Genomic DNA, 17816 nt, shown 5'->3' with positions numbered 1-17816 from the left:
TAGCAGGGTCACAGGACACACTTTCACTCGACTTGGCATCAGCAAAAGGCAAAAAGTGAGGGGGTAACCATGCCAAGGAGGCATTTCCTTACAGTGCCCCTAAGTAAAAACTGTAAAAGTTGGAACCTCTTACTCCCCCTAAACAACTGGTAGTCAAAGATTATTCCAAGCCACCCAACAACACCCTGAGCACCAGAACAGTTCATCCAGAAAAATGTAATTCTCCCAAAATGTAAGTACCAGCTGCAGATAAGGGGCTGTCCTTGCCTGTAACCGACAAGAACAGCCCATTAGAAAAGCTCATGTGTGCTCGAAGAGGCCTGAATGGCCTGGGAGAGGTAACTCTCCAGGAGATTACAGTCACTATGGTATATTTAAATGCCTAAATAACATAAGTAGATTCCCCGCAGCTTCACTAGCTGAATCATCCGGGGCCCAAAGCAGTAATTGGTTACTACTCAAAAAAGGTAATGCCTCTGGAGACTGTTGAAGGCTTCTTTTTTTTAAAGTCTAAAACGACAAAGGCAGCATTGGGCCAACGCTCCAGGAACACCTTCATAAGAATTAAATAAAATCGGTATGCGTTGTCATAGGTGCTGAAGCTGGGAATTCCACACTTTGGGTCCACATGAATAAATTGGGAAAGTGCCTGAAAAAAATGGTCTGCAAGTATCCTACTCCGAATCTTGTAGTCCGTGTTGAGTATGGATATATTGCACTAGGAGATGAAAACTTGGAGATCTTTGCCAGGTTTCAGTGTCAACACCAGCAGAGTCTCTCAGAGAGATGAAAAAGACTCCATGAGGATATAACAGTCTTCTATATCTAGGCCAGATTAATAGCCAATAGCAGAGCATATGCTTTGTAAAATTCCGCGGGAAGCCAGTTCACACAATGGGTCTTTTAAAGGGCCAAGTCAGTTATACCTTTTTTTAAATGCCGTGGCTTGTAATGAGGGACTCAATTTCATCCCTCAAAATTGTAGGAAGGTTGGGCAGGGTCAAGTAAGACACAAACACACTACGTTCTAGGCTACTGGTGTTCTGTTGGGGGCCATGTTCAAAGAAGGACTGCAGAGTATCACCTTCAGAGTGGACCAAATCCTCATTTGGGCTTCGAATGGTGGTGATGGGTTGTGATCTGTTTCCTCTATTGACACACCAAACTAAGAGTCAGCATACCCCATCCCCTTTGGAGCTAGAGCGGGAAACATGGGTCAAATAATCCATACTCTGCAGGCGCTCAAGAAAAGTCGCTGCCTCTTCTTAAAAGGGGCTGGGGGAGTCCTGCAGTGTTGTGTCTTCCACCAACCTCCTCTCTGTTTCTATGCATGCATTTTTATCAGCCCTCATGTACATATCACCTTGCGAGCACCAACAATGGCTTGTATTCTGAGCGTACGGGTAAACACCTGAAAGGCCTCCAACTTCAGAGGGAGAAGACATATCTTCATTCTGAATGAAATACGATGCAACGTTGTCCTCCGAAGTCTCTTGGAACACAGAGTCTTCAAGGGTAGTCGGCATGGGTGATAAACTTCTCCCCACTGTATGTAAAAAAGTAGTGGATTATAGATGGACAGGCCTCTGGCCAGATAATCAGGGGAGGACATAATGAGACTAGCAGAGCTGGAGTTGTGGATTATAATGGTGTCATACATCTCTAAGCAACAAATAAATAAGCCAGTCTGCGAATACCTGAGCATTGGAGGTTGTGGTGCAGAGTATCAGGAAATGGGGTCTAAGTCAATATGCAGGACACTGTTAAACTCCACCCCTTACCCCATAGTATCCATGGGATATCTGCCCAGGATGGCATTTATCTGGAAAGCTGCTTGAGGAAAACAGATCGGTTGGTATTAGGAGCATAGATACTGCCAATGACGAAGGGACAGACATCAAGGAGGCCCTGAAGGAGAGCATACTTGCCAGCTACATCAAGGAGTTGTGAATGAACTGTAAACAGTACCCTAGTTTTAATCCTGGTGAATGCCCCTCTGGCATAGGCAGAGTAACTGGTGGCAAATACTTGTCCACTCCATGTACCCTGCTGTCAGAGTGTCTCCACCTGCGTTATATTCGATTCCTGGATTAAAACAATTGTAAGCTCTGATCATTTGAGATAGGAGTACGTTTTATAGTGTTTGGATGGAGTATGCATTCCTTTAATATTTCAAGTAATAACAGAATACATAGCACTTAGATAATGATGTGACTATAGGAAAGTTATAAAACACAGTGTCCCAGGGTTTGATTATCAAGGAGTATCACAGTCAGGTGTTTATGAACTGCAGTTACAAATATGGTGAGCCAGCCTAGTATTAGGTCACAAACAATAACAAAGACAAAAAAAACGGAAAAAAAAAAAAACAGAGCAACACTAAGGCCGGGATGCAACATGCTACCAGTCTTAACATATGTTAAGAAAGTATGTGCCCCATATGGTGTCAGTGAGCACAGGAAGGGAGGGGGAGCTAAGAAGGATGGGGAGATCTCCCCAATCAGAGTAATAATACTGCAGACCCCAGGAATGATAATGGGTTAAAATTTGGCTTCAGGAGTAGCAAATCTGTAGGTATAGTGTATGCATGTCAGATTGCACAGCTACACATTCATCTGGTCCTTAAAGAGAGTCTGTGGCCCCTCATAAAAGCACACCAATGGTTTGTCATGCACTCCTGAAGGGAGGGACAGTGTCACTGAGCTCAAACAAGATGGAGATGCCACGCTCCGAAACGGAGGATGTAGTCGCGGCCACACTTTCGTGACTGCAAAAGTAGCCACAACTAATAGTGCTGGTTGTTGGCTAGCCTGGGCCTCATCATTTGGGGGTGGCACTGGTGGGGGTCCCTTTCAACCCGGCAAATAATGGTCGCTATGGGTGAGGTTCATCTGTTCATTATAGGGGGGAGATGGAGTTGGCTTTGGAGAACCCTACTTATCTCTCGAATCAGTCCCAAAGCTACTCAGGTATAGTAAAGAAATAGGAGTTCTGATCAAGGGTGACTGAGCTTGGCAAGGAAAAGTAGAGCATATTTCAAGTTAAATTCCCACAGATTTCATCTCACCCCCAGGAAAGATGCTATGTGGTGCTGCACCACCAAGGCATAATCTTAAAAAATAGGATCTGATGGTCATCTATTTTTAGGCAACCAGCTTGTCTCAAGGCTTTCAAAATAGTGGCAAGATCTTTCTAATGTAAGAATTTAACCGCCTGTGGCGGACAGCAGGCTGGGACTAAATGCACTCTTTCAAGCGAGAAAAGGAAGTGAGATCAGATGCGGCCATGAACTCCTTGTCTGGAGATCTTCTGAAAGGCCTACTATTTGAATGTTGCTTCATCTTGAGCACTCCTCGGCTCTGACATCAATGAACCTCAGAAAATGCTTTTTTTAAGTCGGATTCCAGGTGCTGTAGGTCAGATAGGGTTTTTTTCAGGTTGCTTCACCCGTTGAGCGAGTTTTCTGTGGTCATTGTGGAGTATACAGACAACCACTGCAGCAGCACCCATTTCTGCTTTGAGGGAAGTTTGAGGAAACCATGGCTTCTAGAATGGCGTCCAACTTGACAGGTTCAGTGGGTGGGTGTTCTGATGGGGTGGCCTGGTCTTAGGTCCCTGACGGTGGGTAGCCCAACCTGGCAGTCCTATGCAGACCCATTGGTGAGGTGTCCAAGACATGGGAAGATGGTCTGGAGAGACAGTCAGGAGTTGCGTGAGGGGGTTTGAGGACCACTTGCCAACCACAACTTTCAACAGGCAGCAGCACGTGCAATCCGGGGCTGCTGGGAAGGGCCAACTCCTTGTCATTTGGGCTCACCATTGGTTATCATCTGCACAAAAAAAACAAAAAGAGACCTCAGGGGCCCTGAGCTGTAGAGGTAGTCAGTAATTTCACTTGGGAAGGGGTGTAGCAGGCAACCCTTCTCACGTTTTTCTCTGTGGTTGCCTGCCACCCAAATGCAAATCCCTCACACAAGGGGAAAGTTATCCTCCTCCAGCAACAAATGAAATGCGGGTCACACACCCTCCGTGTTGGGGTCCTCCAGCAGGTGGATCCCCAGCTCTGAAGCAGTCTCCCATCAAGGGACCCCAAGCAGGTCAGCTCCCAGTGCCGCAGAAAGGGAGGACACATGGAGCTGCTTTCTAGGTAGGCTGTGCAATATCATCCAAGGTGCTGGGAAGAAGAAGAGGTGGCTCAACTGTCCCAAGCACAACCCTCTTCAATTTCTGCTCGGCCGGCTCCACACCGCTCAGTCGGTTAGTCCAGTCCTTGGAGTAAAGTAAATATGGAGGCCTCATTGCTTATACAATGCCCCAGCTCCACTCCCTCATTTGAGGAGTGCTGGGGAAAGTAGATTTATCGGGGGTAAAAAGGATTTAAGGGAGTTTCGCCCGGTAAGCTACACATTCGGCATGGTGGCCTCCTAGACCACACCGCCACGTTCAATATGGAAAATGTCACTTACCTAGTGTACATCTGTTCGTGGCATGTAGTGCTGCAGATTTACATGCTATGCATTATTCCGCCATCTGGTTTTGGGCTCGGACTGTTACAAGTTTTTTTTCCTTGAAGAAGTCTTTTCGGAGTCACGGGATCGAGTGACTCCTCCTCTCGGTCATATTGCGCACGGGCATCGACTCCATTGTTAGCTTTTTTTCCCCGCAAAAGGGTGTAGGAAGGAGTGATAAAGTGTAAGAATATAAACGTTCTGTAAAATTAGTAAGTAAAAAAATAGATGTCCATGCAAATGTAAATGTATCTATACATGTACAAATAATAAAACTGCAATGACTACAGACTTCCGGGGAGGAGGGAGAGTGCATGTGAATCTGCAGCACTACATGCCACAAACAGATGTACACTAGGTAAGTGAAATTTTCCGTGCGACGGCATGTGTAGCTGCAGATACACAAGCTATGCAAAGACTACAAAGCAGTTACTCTCCCCAAACATTGCAATGGCTAGCCTGTAGGAATTGAAGATGTTTGAAATAATGTTCTTAAGACAGCTTGGCCAACATTGGCCTGTTGCTTTGAAAATACATCTATACAATGTTTTGTAAATGTATGAGGAGTAGACCATGTGGCAGCTTTACATATGCCTGCCATTGGTAGGTTTCCTAAGAATGCCATAGACACACCTTTCTTTCTAGGGGAATGTGCTCTAGGTGTGATCAAAAGTTGTCTTTTTGCCTTAGTGTAACATGTTTGTATGCATTTAACAATCCATCTTGCTAAACATTGTTTAGATACAGGATTGCCTTTATGTGGTTGTTGAAAAGCAACGAAAAGTTGTTTTGTTTTCCTAAATTCTTTAGTTCTATCTATATAGTACATTAGCGCTCTTTTGAGGTCGAGAGAATGAAGGGCTCTTTGTGCAACTGAGTCTGGCTGTTGAAAGAAGACTGGCAATTCCACTGTTTGGTGGTATGTGAAAAGGTGATAACACTTTTGGCAGAAATTTGGGATTTGTTATAAGTACCACTTCATGTTTGTGCACTTGGAAAAAAGGTTCCTCAAGAGTGAATGCTTGTATTTCACTAACTCTTCACAATGAATTAATAGCTACTAGGAAGTCGACCTTCCATGTTAAAAATTGAATCTCACAATAATGCATGGGTTCAAAAGGTGGGCCCATAAGTCTGGTGAGTACGATAGTTAGATTCCAAGTAGGAGGTGTTCTAGGTGGAATAATACGTTTTAATCTTTCCATGAAGGCTTTTATTACTGGAACTCTGAATAGAGAGGTGTGCTGAATAGTCTGCAAGTATGCGGATATTGCAGTAAGATGGATTTTAGTGGATGAGAAAGCTAGATTTGCTTTCTGCAAATGAAGTAGATAGCATACAATATCTTGGATTGGTGCTGTAAGTGGATCAGTATTTTTAGATTGATAGTAGTAAACACATATTTTCCATTTGTTAGCATAACATTGTCTAGTGGTAGGCTTATGTGCCTGCTTGAGTACTTCCATGCATTCTATCCAAACTCTATGACTTCAAGAGCCAAATCGCTAAGTTGAGAGCACTGGAGTTTGGATGCCTGATTTGACCTTTGTTTTGTGTTAAGAAATCCGGTCTGTTTGGAAGTTTGGAGTGAGGTATTACTGACAGGTCTAGAAGTGTGGTGTACCAATGTTGTTGTGCCCACGTTGGGGCTATGAGTATCATGGTGAGAGATGTCGGACGTAGTTTGTTGACCAGAAAGGGAAGGAGTGGGAGAGGGGGGGAAAGCGTACGCAAATATCCCTGACCAACTGATCCATAGAGCATTGCCCTTGGATATGGGATCTGGGTGTCTAGATGGCAAGTTTTGGCATTTTGCGTTTTCGCTTGTTGCAAATAAGTCTATTTCTGGTGTTCCCCACTTTTGAAAGTACTTTTGAAGTACCTGAAAGTGAATCTCCCATTTGTGTGTCTGCTTAGGAGATCCGCTAGCTGATTGCGTATTCCTGGAATGTATTCTGCCAATAGATGAATGTGATTGTGAATTGCCCATTTCCATATTGTCTGGGCTAAAAGGGACAGTTGAGATGAATGTGTCCTGCCTTGTTTCTTCAGGTAATACATGGTTGTCATATGGTCTGTTTTTATCAGAACATTCTTGTGTTTGAGAAGGGGTTTAAATGATTTTAGGGCAAGGAACACAGCTAATAATTCTAAATGATTTATGTGGAAATTTCTTTGTTTGGAATCCCATTCCCCTTTAATGGTAAGGTTGTTGAGATGAGCTCCCCAACCTATCATTGATGCATCTGTTATTGTGGTGTGAGGCACAGGGTCTTGAAATGACCGCCCCTTTATTAAATTGATGAGATTCCACCACTGAAGGGACATGTGCATTTGGCGGTCCACCAACACTAGATCTTATAATTGACCCTGCGCCTGAGACCATTGTTGTTAGAGGCATTGTTGTAAAGGCCTCATATTGAGTCTTGCATGCAGTACTATTGCTATGCAAGATTCCATAATTCCTAAAATTCTCATGATACATTTTACAGTGTATTGTTGATTTGGCTATATTTGTGGTATGACTTTTGGAAAGCCTGTATCCTTTGTGTATTTGGATATACTAGGGTTTTTTGTGCATTTAAAATAGCACCTAGGTAAGGTTGTACTTGTGCTGGTTGAAGGTGAGATTTCTGGTACCTGAGAGTGAACCCCAGTGTATGTGTGAGCAGGATGGATGGGTATATGGAAATACGCATCTTTGAGGTCTAAGGTAGTCATGTGATCTTATTTTTGTAGTAGTGGAATTATGTCCTGCAGAGTTACCATGTGAAAGTGTTCTGACAAGATGTATAGATTCAGAGATCTGAGATCCAGGATAGGCCTAAGAGTGCCATCTTTTTGGGGGATAAGGAAGTATAGTGAGTATACTCCTGTTCCTTGTTGAGAATGTGGGACCAATTCTATTGCTTATTTTAGTAGTAGTGATTGTACCTCTTGTTGTAATAGAACGTCGAGTTCTAGGAACAATCTGTGGTAACATGGGGGAACGTTTGGAGGGGTACAAATCAATTCTAGGCAGTAACCATTGTGGATAACTGACAAGACCCAATGGTCTGTGGTGATGTTTTGCCAATGAGAGTGGAATTGCTGTAGTCGTCTCCCCACAGGAGATGTGTGGGGTTGTGGAATGGTAAATAAGTCACTGTTTGGATGGTGTAGTGGCTTGCCTAGAGGTTTGGAACTTGCCTCTGTTTCTAAAATATTGCCCTCCGGAAGACCCTCTATATCCCCCTCTCTGACATGGTTGCTGCTGCTGTCACTGCTGTGCCTGGGATGTTGAGGCTTCAGAGGATTGTGGTTTGAATCCTCCCCTAAATTGCTGCCTGCGAAAGGAGCCTCTATATGGTGTGGTGTATAATGCCCTCATTGCTTTGGCAGTGTCTGAGTCCTTCTTCTGTTTTTCTATGGTCGTATCGACCTCAGGACCAAACAAATGTTTTTTGTCAAAAGGCATGTTAAGTACTGCCTGTTGAATTTCTGGTTTAGAACGTAGCCATGCATGCCTTCTTATAGTAATGGCTGTATTGACACTTTTGGCTGCTGTTCCGCAGCATCAAGGGCAGACCTTATCTGATTACTGCTTATGGCCTGGCCCTCTTCTACAATCTGCTGTGCCCTTTTTTGATGTTCCTTTGGGAGGTGCTGTAGGAATTCTTGCATCTCATCCCAGTGGGCTCTATCGTATCTGGCTAGAAGTGTTTGCAAATTTGCAATTCACCATTTACTGGCCTCTTGCCAGCAGCATCAAATTTCCTACTCTCCTTATCAGGGGGTGGAGCATCCCCCAAGGATTGGCTATTAGCCCTCTTTCTAGCCGCACTCACTACCACTGAATCTGGAGGAACTCAGTGTGTGATGTAATCCGGGTCTGTAGGAGCAGGTCTGTATTTTTTGTCAATACACAGAGTAAATACTCTAGCTTTGACTGTCTCACTAAAAATTTGGTCTGCATGTTTGACCATTCCAGTAACATAGGAAGGCACTGATATCTAGAGTGGGTGGAGGATAGTGTGTTGAACAGGAAATCCTATTTAAGGGTTCAGTGTGCATAAGCACCCCATGGTAAGCAGCGGCCCTGAAAACAACCTGCGTGTATGCAGTAGTGTCCTCTGGTGGAGAAGGCTTGGAGGGGTATAAATCTGGGTCATTATCCGGAATAGGATCTGAGCCATATGTAGGAGGCTGGACTGGCTTGTAGTGAGTACCAAGGGGTACTTGCACCTTGCACCAGGCCCAGTTATCCCTTATTAGTGTATAGGGTGTCTAGCAGCTTAGGCTGATAGATAATGGTAGCTTAGCAGAGCAGCTTAGGCTGAACTAGGAGACGTGTGAAGCTACCACAGTACAACAAGTGTCACTTGCACAATATCATAAGAAAACACAATACACAGTTATACTAAAAATAAAGGTACTTTATTTTTATGACAATATGGCAAAGTATCTTAGAGTGTACCCTCAGTGAGAGGATAGGAAATATACACAAGATATATATACACAATAGCAAAAATATGCAGTATAGTCTTGGAAAACAGTGCAAACAATGTATAGTTACAATAGGATGCAATGGGGACACAGGGATAGGGGCAACACAAACCATATACTCCAAAAGTGGAATGCGAACCACGAATGGACCACAAACCTATGTGACCTTTTAGAGGGGCGCTGGGACTATTAGAAAATAGTGAGAGTTAGAAAAATAACCCTCCCCAAGACCCTGAAAAGTGAGTGCAAAGTGCACTAAAGTTCCACTAAGGATAAAGAAGTCGTGTTAGAGGAATAATGCAGGAAAGACACAAACCAACAATGCAACAACGATGGATTTCCAATCTAGGGTACCTGTGGAACAAGGGGACCAAGTCCAAAAGTCACAAGCAAGTCGGAGATGGGCATATGCCCAGGAAATGCCAGCTGTGGATGCAAAGAAGCTTCTACTGGACAGAAGAAGCTGAGGTTTCTGCAGGAACGAAAAGGGCTAGAGACTTCCCCTTTGATGGATGGATCCCTCTGGCCGTGGAGAGTCGTGCAGAAGTGTTTTCCCGCCGAAAGAACGCCAACAAGCCTTGCTAGCTGCAAATCGTGCGGTTAGCGTTTTTGGACGCTGCTGTGGCCCAGGAGGTCGCAAATTGGACCAGGAGGTAGAAGGGACGTCGAGCAAGACAAGGAGCCCTCTTAGCAGCAGGTACCACCTGGAGAAGTGCCAGAAACAGGCACTACGAGGATGCGTGAAACGGTGCTCACCCGAAGTTACACAAAGGAGTCCCACGTTGCCGGAGACCAACTTAGAAAGTCGTGCAATGCAGGTTAGAGTGCCGTGGACCCAGGCTTGGCTGTGCACAAAGGATTTCCGCCGGAAGTGCACAGGGGCCGGAGTAGCTGCAAAAGTCGCGGTTCCCAGCAATGCAGTCTAGCGAGGTGAGGCAAGGACTTACCTCCACCAAACTTGGACTGAAGAGTCACTGGACTGTGGGAGTCACTTGGACAGAGTTGCTGGATTCGAGGGACCTCGCTCGTCGTGCTGAGAGGAGACCCAAGGGACCGGTAATGCAGCTTTTTGGTGCGTGCGGTTGCAGGGGGAAGATTCCGTCGACCCACGGGAGATTTCTTCGGAGGTTCTAGTGCAGAGAGGAGGCAGACTACCCCCACAGCATGCACCACCAGGAAAACAGTCGAGAAGGCGGCAGGATCAGCGTTACAGAGTTGCAGTAGTCGTCTTTGCTACTATGTTGCAGGTTTGCAGGCTTCCAGCACGGTCAGCAGTCGATTCCTTGGCAGAAGGTGAAGAGAGCGATGCAGAGGAACTCGGATGAGCTCTTGCATTCGTTATCTAAAGTTTCCCCAGAGACAGAGACCCTAAATAGCCAGAAAAGAGGGTTTGGCTACTTAGGAGAGAGGATAGGCTACTAACACCTGAAGGAGCTTATCAAAAGGAGTCTCTGACGTCACCTGGTGGCACTGGCCACTCAGAGCAGTCCAGTGTGCCAGCAGCACCTCTGTTTCCAAGATGGCAGAGGTCTGGAGCACACTGGAGGAGCTCTGGACACCTCCCAGGGGAGGTGCAGGTCAGGGGAGTGGTCACTCCCCTTTCCTTTGTCCAGTTTCGCGCCAGAGCAGGGCTAAGAGGTCCCCTGAACCGGTGTAGACTGGCTTATGCAGAATTGGGCACATCTGTGCCCAAGAAAGCATTTCCAGAGGCTGGGGGAGGCTACTCCTCCCCTGCCTTCACACCATTTTCCAAAGGGAGAGGGTGTAACACCCTCTCTCAGAGGAAGTCCTTTGTTCTGCCATCCTGGGCCAGGCCTGGCTGGACCCCAGGAGGGCAGCTGCCTGTCTGAGGGGTTGGCAGCAGCAGCAGCTGCAGTGAAACCCTAGGAAGGGCAGTTTGGCAGTACCAGGGTCTGTGCTACAGACCACTGGGATCATGGGATTGTGCCAACTATGCCAGGATGGTATAGAGGGGGCAATTCCATGATCATAGACATGTTACAAGGCCATATTCGGAGTTACCATTGTGAAGCTACATATAGGTAGTGACCTATATGTAGTGCACGCGTGTAATGGTGTCCCCGCACCCACAAAGTCCGGGGAATTGGCCCTGAACAATGTGGGGGCACCTTGGCTAGTGCCAGGGTGCCCTCACACTAAGTAACTTTGCACCTAACCTTTACCAGGTAAAGGTTAGACATATAGGTGATTTATAAGTTACTTAAGTGCAGTGTAAAATGGCTGTGAAATAACGTGGACGTTATTTCACTCGGGCTGCAGTGGCAGGCCTGTGTAAGAATTGTCAGAGCTCCCTATGGGTGGCAAAAGAAATGCTGCAGCCCATAGGGATCTCCTGGAACCCCAATACCCTGGGTACCTCAGTACCATATACTAGGGAATTATAAGGGTGTTCCAGTAAGCCAATGTAAACTGGTAAAATTGGTCACTAGCTTGTTAGTGACAATTTGAAAGAAATGAGAGAGCATAACCACTGAGGTTCTGGTTAGCAGAGCCTCAGTGAGACAGTTAGGCACCACACAGGGAACACATACATATAGGCCACAAAATTATGAGCACTGGGGTCCTGACTAGCAGGGTCCCAGTGACACATAACAAACATACTGAAAACATATGGTTTTCACTATGAGCACTGGGCCCTGGCTAGCAGGATCCCAGTGAGACAGTAAAAACACCCTGACATACACTCACAAACAGGCCAAAAGTGGGGGTAACAAGGCTAGAAAGAGGCTACTTTCTCACACCATATAGATCCCAAGGATACACTGTATCACCATGTGAGTACTGTGAATGCGTTGGTGAAGGCAACGGTGGTGGGCTAGTGGGTGGAGGTGAAAAGGAAAGCTGTGGTGAATGAGAAGGAGATGTAGAGGCAGGTACTGGCTTCTCCCTGTGCTTATAAGTGTTTGCTGGTGGTTGAGCAGTGTCTAGTTGTTCCTGAAAAGCCAGCTTCCTTTTGGTTTTCAGAGGAGGTAAAGTAACAATTCTGCCAGTCTCTTTGTGGATGTGGATTCTGGATTGTCTTTCATCCATAACCTCCAGGATAGGCTGAATCTCAGTGTCCTCATCAGAAGGTCTAAAAGATTCCTGCAGTGATTTCGAACTTTGTTTGAGATGGCTCGGAAGTCCTTGCTCTTCTGTATAAGAAGATTTTTTGGGTTCCGAAGATTGAAGCTTTTCGGTCCCGAAAAGGGAGTCTGTTTTTTCGGCTCCAAAGCAGGGCGTAAAGGCTTCAACTCTGAGGAGTGAGGACGCTTACTAGAGTCCGAGGCAGAACTCATTACAGATTTACTCGACTCTGATGTCAAAGGAGGAGTGGCCTTTTTCAGCACCGAACCCAAAGGTCGGTTGACAATAGTCTTTTTTCAGGTTGAACCATGGCCCTCTGGCAGTGGTGTACCCAAGGCCTTCGATGGTTTTTTATATATGGGCATAGGGGCAGACATACTCACTGTCCAACAGTGATAGGCCTATCTTCTTCCGATTCTTGTTCAGAGTCGGTGTCTCAGATGGAGACCGCTGTCTGCACCTGTTCTTCCATGACGTCAAGATGTTCTGTACTTTGACGCCTAACCTTCTGGTCTCTGATCATGCAGGGTTTTCTTGGATCGAAACGATTGACAGGCCTCACACTCTTTCTTTATGATCGGGAGAAAGACACAGATTACAAACCAGGTGTTGGTCTGTGTAGGGAACCTTTGCGTGGCACTGAGGGCAGAATCGAAATGGAGTCCGATCCATCAGGCTTCCACGCGGTAGGCACCAACAGGCCCGAGTCGGGCGCACACGCCCAGAAGGGCAAAATCTAGATTCCGACAGTACTATCGGTTCGAGGCTAGATGGAAATGCGATCGAAACAATATAGACGATTAAAGGAGTTACATTATTTTGATCTTGAGTGTCTTAGGAATTGCCTTTCATGAGTTTGCAGTATCCACAAGCAATCTTATTAAAATCAATCCCAGCTCGTCTATGTCCTGCCATGAAGCCAAATCAAAGAACGGACACCTCAAACTTCCATTCCAGTACAGAAAACTTGTCAGGGTGGTGAAACACCACACTTTGTATAACCTGTGCAGTCTTTTCTTCTAGGACCTCAAGAGATGAATACAGATTTTTTTTCACAGATAAATACAAATCATGCATGTGTACCATGGCATAGGACTATCTCAGGGATTGTGATCTCGTTGAACTGGGGTGGACACCCAAAATGCTGCCCTCCTGGTGGTGGAAAGCTAATAACTTCACCAGAGGTTAAGCGGCACAAGTTTGTTGGTGGCAGTGTACCGTATAGTAATCAGTAGTAGTGAACAGGTCCTCTTTACCCTGCACCACTGGAATAAGTTCTACAGCTCACTCACATTTTTAAAAGTTCAGCCACTGTGTGCTTAACTCACTCTTGGCTTACATCAGGTAGATGTAGAGTGCTGCGCAGCACAGGAGTAGTGAATCTGTGCTGGACCTGTGTGTGCCTGAGAAAGGTACAGTACAAGGATACAGCAGTATTGTATAGGACATGTGGGATTAGTACATATGCTAGGTGTATGTATGCCTGCGAGGAATGCATGACATGAAAGATGTAGTACTTGCTGTGCAGTGTGTGTCCAATTAAACAGGTGGTGGGTGTGTATGCTTACATGAAGTAGAATATGTGAAGTACAGTACATGAAGAGTGATGTGTTGTACAGCACAAGCATGGTAAGTGTGTGCTTGCAAATAACTCACACTAGTACAATACAGAAAGGCTACAGTACTGAGCAGTGTGCACAGACTGAATGTATGTGCTGAACGTAGGTGTGTCTAATGGCACATTGCATGGAGATCAAAATACTGGACAATAAGTGTGCTATCAATGTACAGAGAACATGTGTGCCTGCAGTGGTATTTTACATGGAGGATGCTGAGTTCCATTTTGGGAAGCCCAGGTATGCCCGGTGAAGACATAAGGAGGAGAGGAATCCCCAGATAGATTTGTGTATTGCATTCCTGAGAGCTGCGTGGGACACACACTGGAGATCCCCTGTCACACTTCAAAAGGTTGCTCTTTGATTCAGTGATATATCACAAAGAAGGGGCCTGGAGACATACCAGGAAGGAGATGGGGTTGATCAGGGAATCATGAAGAGTAGGGCAGGGAGACCGGGATTAATCCTTTGATGTATTTACTACTGCGACTGACATTCAGGTGTGAACTCTGCTCACTCCCATCAATTGTGTTGTGGATCAATCAGCTTTGGAGTCTTGCCTGCTGTAACAGACAAAAAGAGGGCAAGAGAAGTGTACACTTCAAAAGAAGTAGAGCCCAAACATAAAACCTCAAAGACTCAGACCCTAAATCACATTTTGGTGTCCGGAAATGGACTATAAGAAGGGGAGGTTGAGACTCCAAATGTTATTTGCTAAGCAGTCAGAAGGGCTCTGTGAGGAAGGGAAACGCTGCAAGACATCTGCATGTGTTCAAGATTGGGGGTATTCAGACCAGATAATGTAATCCCTGGACAAAGACCAGAACTGTGACAGTTGTGCACTCAGTGAACTAATGGTCCTTAGCGCAAAGTGCAACCCTGGAATTTGTTGTTTTACAATTACATCTCTTCTATCTTACATCCTGTGAAAAGGACTGCACTTTCCTTGCTATCTGAGAGCAAGCTGCATGTGACCTTCAGAGCAGTGCTGCTGATATTCTAAACTCCATGGTGAAAAGTGCATTTGAGATGCAGTAGCGTGTACCAACAAACTGTGCCAATCACTCAATCTACAGTCAGAGCATGTGATGCAGGTATTATTGATATGGGGCAGATCAGCAAGTTATATTTCAGGATTGGGGTCTTAAACCCCCAAATCTGGGCCAACAGTAGGGTATACTACACAGCTGACACGCACATGACTTCTCCACTTGCGTGTATCTCACCCTGACAATGAATGTATTTTTCTACAACAGCCATTAAGAAAATCTTACTCACTCTTCTAAAACCAGTAATAACTTTTTGAGGCAAGCAAATCAGTAGGTTCAGAAACTAACATGCCGGACATCGATTCATCAACCCATAGGCTGCTTAAGACATTATTAGTACTGGACAATGAGCCTCTTGCCTGATCAACAACAAAGTACTTTAATTTAGTATCTTTTTTACTGAACGTTTGTAAATATGCATGCTCACAAAATGGGTGTATCACATTTGTACTCACCCATACTTCAATAAGGGGATTAATTAAAACAGAAGAATACAGTTCTCACAGGACACATCACCTCAGTCAAATTACGTTGTAGTATCTTTATAATATTAAAGTTCACCCATAGTACACATTGCCTCACAATTCATCATACTACTTTATGGATTTTCACTTGTCAGGAGGTGAAAATGTTCTTACTATGGCATTTAGGAACTTTTCTAGGAACTTCACAACACTCATGGTATCAGGCACTTGTTCAATCAACCAAGTATCCAACATATTTTGTATTTATGGAGTGTTCTAGGCTATAAATGGCACATTATGGATCAAAACCTGTACAAAAACAGGTGACCTTGCACCAGCATATATATCGATATCATGTAACCAACAAAAAGACAATAAATGACAAGAAAATATAGCCCCAAAATGCACACTGCAACTACTAACCTGATTTGACTCAACCAAATGTTTAAAGCTGTATTATTAACAGTAGAAAATGCTTTCATCTGGCTAAAGTGAGTTTGTGACTCGGAATTCTACACAGAGGCTTTTGTTAGTGAAATGCACATAACATATTTTTCCTGTCTGCGCTTAAATGTTGTTTGTGTACATCCTGCAGGTTTTATATGTTGAAATGGGTTCCCTGATTCTAAGGAATGTAACTTAAATAGAACATCTCACCTTAAAGTAATCATTTTTCTTCAAGCTGCTAAGAAAGCCACTCCACCGTGGATTATCAAATGTACTTCTCCTATGATCCGATGAGGAACCAGTGCACTTAGAGCACATCATTTCAAAGCCATGCGCCTGAAAGAGATAAAGGTAAAATGATTAATTGGAAGCAAGTTACGCCTCCAACTTAAAAAATACACATTTTGCTGCAAAATATGCATAACGTTTTCTGAATGTAAACTAAAATCTGCTATTTCAGAAAATAATATGTACAAAGGTTTAAAAAGTACCTATTACACTATCCTAATGCAGATACTTTGTTCCAGCAAGAATTGAGTGTTTCAAATATTTGTATGACATTTGTAGTAAATCAGTATACTGCAGAACACATCAACTTGTGGCTCACCCATCACACTTACAGTTGGCCTCTTGAACAGACCCAAACTACAACCAAACACCTGCTTCTTCTTTCCTCTGATCTGGTGGTGGTCTCCTATTGGGAATGACTTCCATGGTAACTGATATCCCATAAGAGTTGTTGATGCTAAAGGTCCAGCTCCCCAAGCCTTGTTAGGTGAATATGTGCAATGTCGATTCAAGAAAAAGCATTTTCAGAGGTGGGCTCTGTAGGACGCTGCTCTGTATATGCTATACCAAAATGAGGTACAGAGTGCAGCGAGTCCAGGGGTTCCCCAGAGGCTAAAGTAGATAATACTAATGCTCTCTTTTGTTGTAGTGTGGTTGAGCTGTTCGGCTTATCAGAAGCTAGTGCAAAGCATTTGTTGTACACACACAGTCAGGAAATGAGGCACACACTCAATGACTAACACCAGGCCAATTGTTTTTATAATGCAAAAATTTACTTTGTTACTTTATTACTAGAACCGGAAGAACTTTGGAGGTAAGTACAGCTGTCAATAGGTATCAAGCAAATGTATCAAATGTACTTTGTTTGGTTTTTGTAAATATAGTTTACAAGTAAGTAGCAATTTTCTATTTCAAAAGTGGACACTGCAATTTTCCATAGGAGTCCATTGAGTCCTGAGGAGGGTGGTGGGAGTGTGAGGGAGGGAGGTAGGGGTCACAGAAAACAGATAAGTACACAACTTACCATTCAAGGACTGGGCATGCTCAGTAGAAAGCAGATAACAGGTAATAAAGTAAGGAGGGGGGGGTGTGGGCATGGGCAGGATCCCACCAAACACACCCTCATCGGCACAGGGGCGTCTGGGTGCAGGGTGCAAACACAGAGCAGGGCGCCCAATGCTTCTCAATGGGAGGGCCTCGGGGTCACAAATGATGCTTCAGGCTGGGTCCAGGGATCGGTTCTGGGAAATCAAAGGCTGGACAGGCAGGAGAGGTGCCCGCTGGACATTGCTGGATTGTCAGTCGGATTCCCCAAGGCCGGCTGCGGGTGCAGGGGTCTCCTAGGGCATCGCGTATATTCGTCTGATTCAGTCGTGGTCAGGGAGAGCCCTCTAGATTCAGGCTGCAGGCATCGGCCAGAAGGTGTCAACCCATGATGGACTCTGGGTCGGAATTGCCTGTGAACCTCCTCTGGACCGGTAGGTCATCTGGACTTGGGCCATCAGTGTCTGGTGCAGAGTGGACAGGGATTGCAGATCTGGGGCTGCTCTGGAGTCCTTGTGGTGATTCCTTTTGGACAGGGCTGCTGCCCTCAGAAGTTCATGGTCCTCTGCTGGGCAGGCAGGGTTTGTAAAGGTCGCTGGTCCTGCAGGATGTGTCACCTTCTTGGAGCAGAGGTCTTTAAAGCTGCAGACAGGCAGGTAGGTAGGGCTGGGGCCAAGTAATTTGTCATCTGCAGTCTTCACTGCTGGGGTCAGCTAAGCAGCCCTTCTTTCTTCTTCTTGAGGTCGCCAGGAATCTGGTGAGTAAGATTCAGGGGAGCTCCTAAATACTAGATTCAGGTGTATTATAGGGGGTCAGAAAGCAGTAGTC

At 45.2% G+C, this 17816-nt stretch overlaps 1 protein-coding gene across 4 annotated transcripts in view; it reads right to left on the bottom strand.

Annotated features, from left to right (window-relative positions):
• Positions 1 to 17816, bottom strand: part of ECD (ecdysoneless cell cycle regulator) — a 246754-nt gene that overhangs the window by 128432 nt on the left and 100506 nt on the right. For all 4 annotated transcript variants that reach the window (XM_069240405.1, XM_069240406.1, XM_069240407.1 and 1 more), the window contains one exon: positions 15867 to 15992. In XM_069240405.1, coding sequence (XP_069096506.1) covers positions 15867 to 15992 — 126 coding nt within the window. The remainder of the gene's footprint in view (positions 1 to 15866; positions 15993 to 17816) is intronic.

Source organism: Pleurodeles waltl, chromosome 6, assembly GCF_031143425.1.
Source record: "Pleurodeles waltl isolate 20211129_DDA chromosome 6, aPleWal1.hap1.20221129, whole genome shotgun sequence".
NCBI lineage: Eukaryota > Metazoa > Chordata > Amphibia > Caudata > Salamandridae > Pleurodeles > Pleurodeles waltl.
This window is presented reverse-complemented; position numbering and strand designations above follow the sequence as displayed.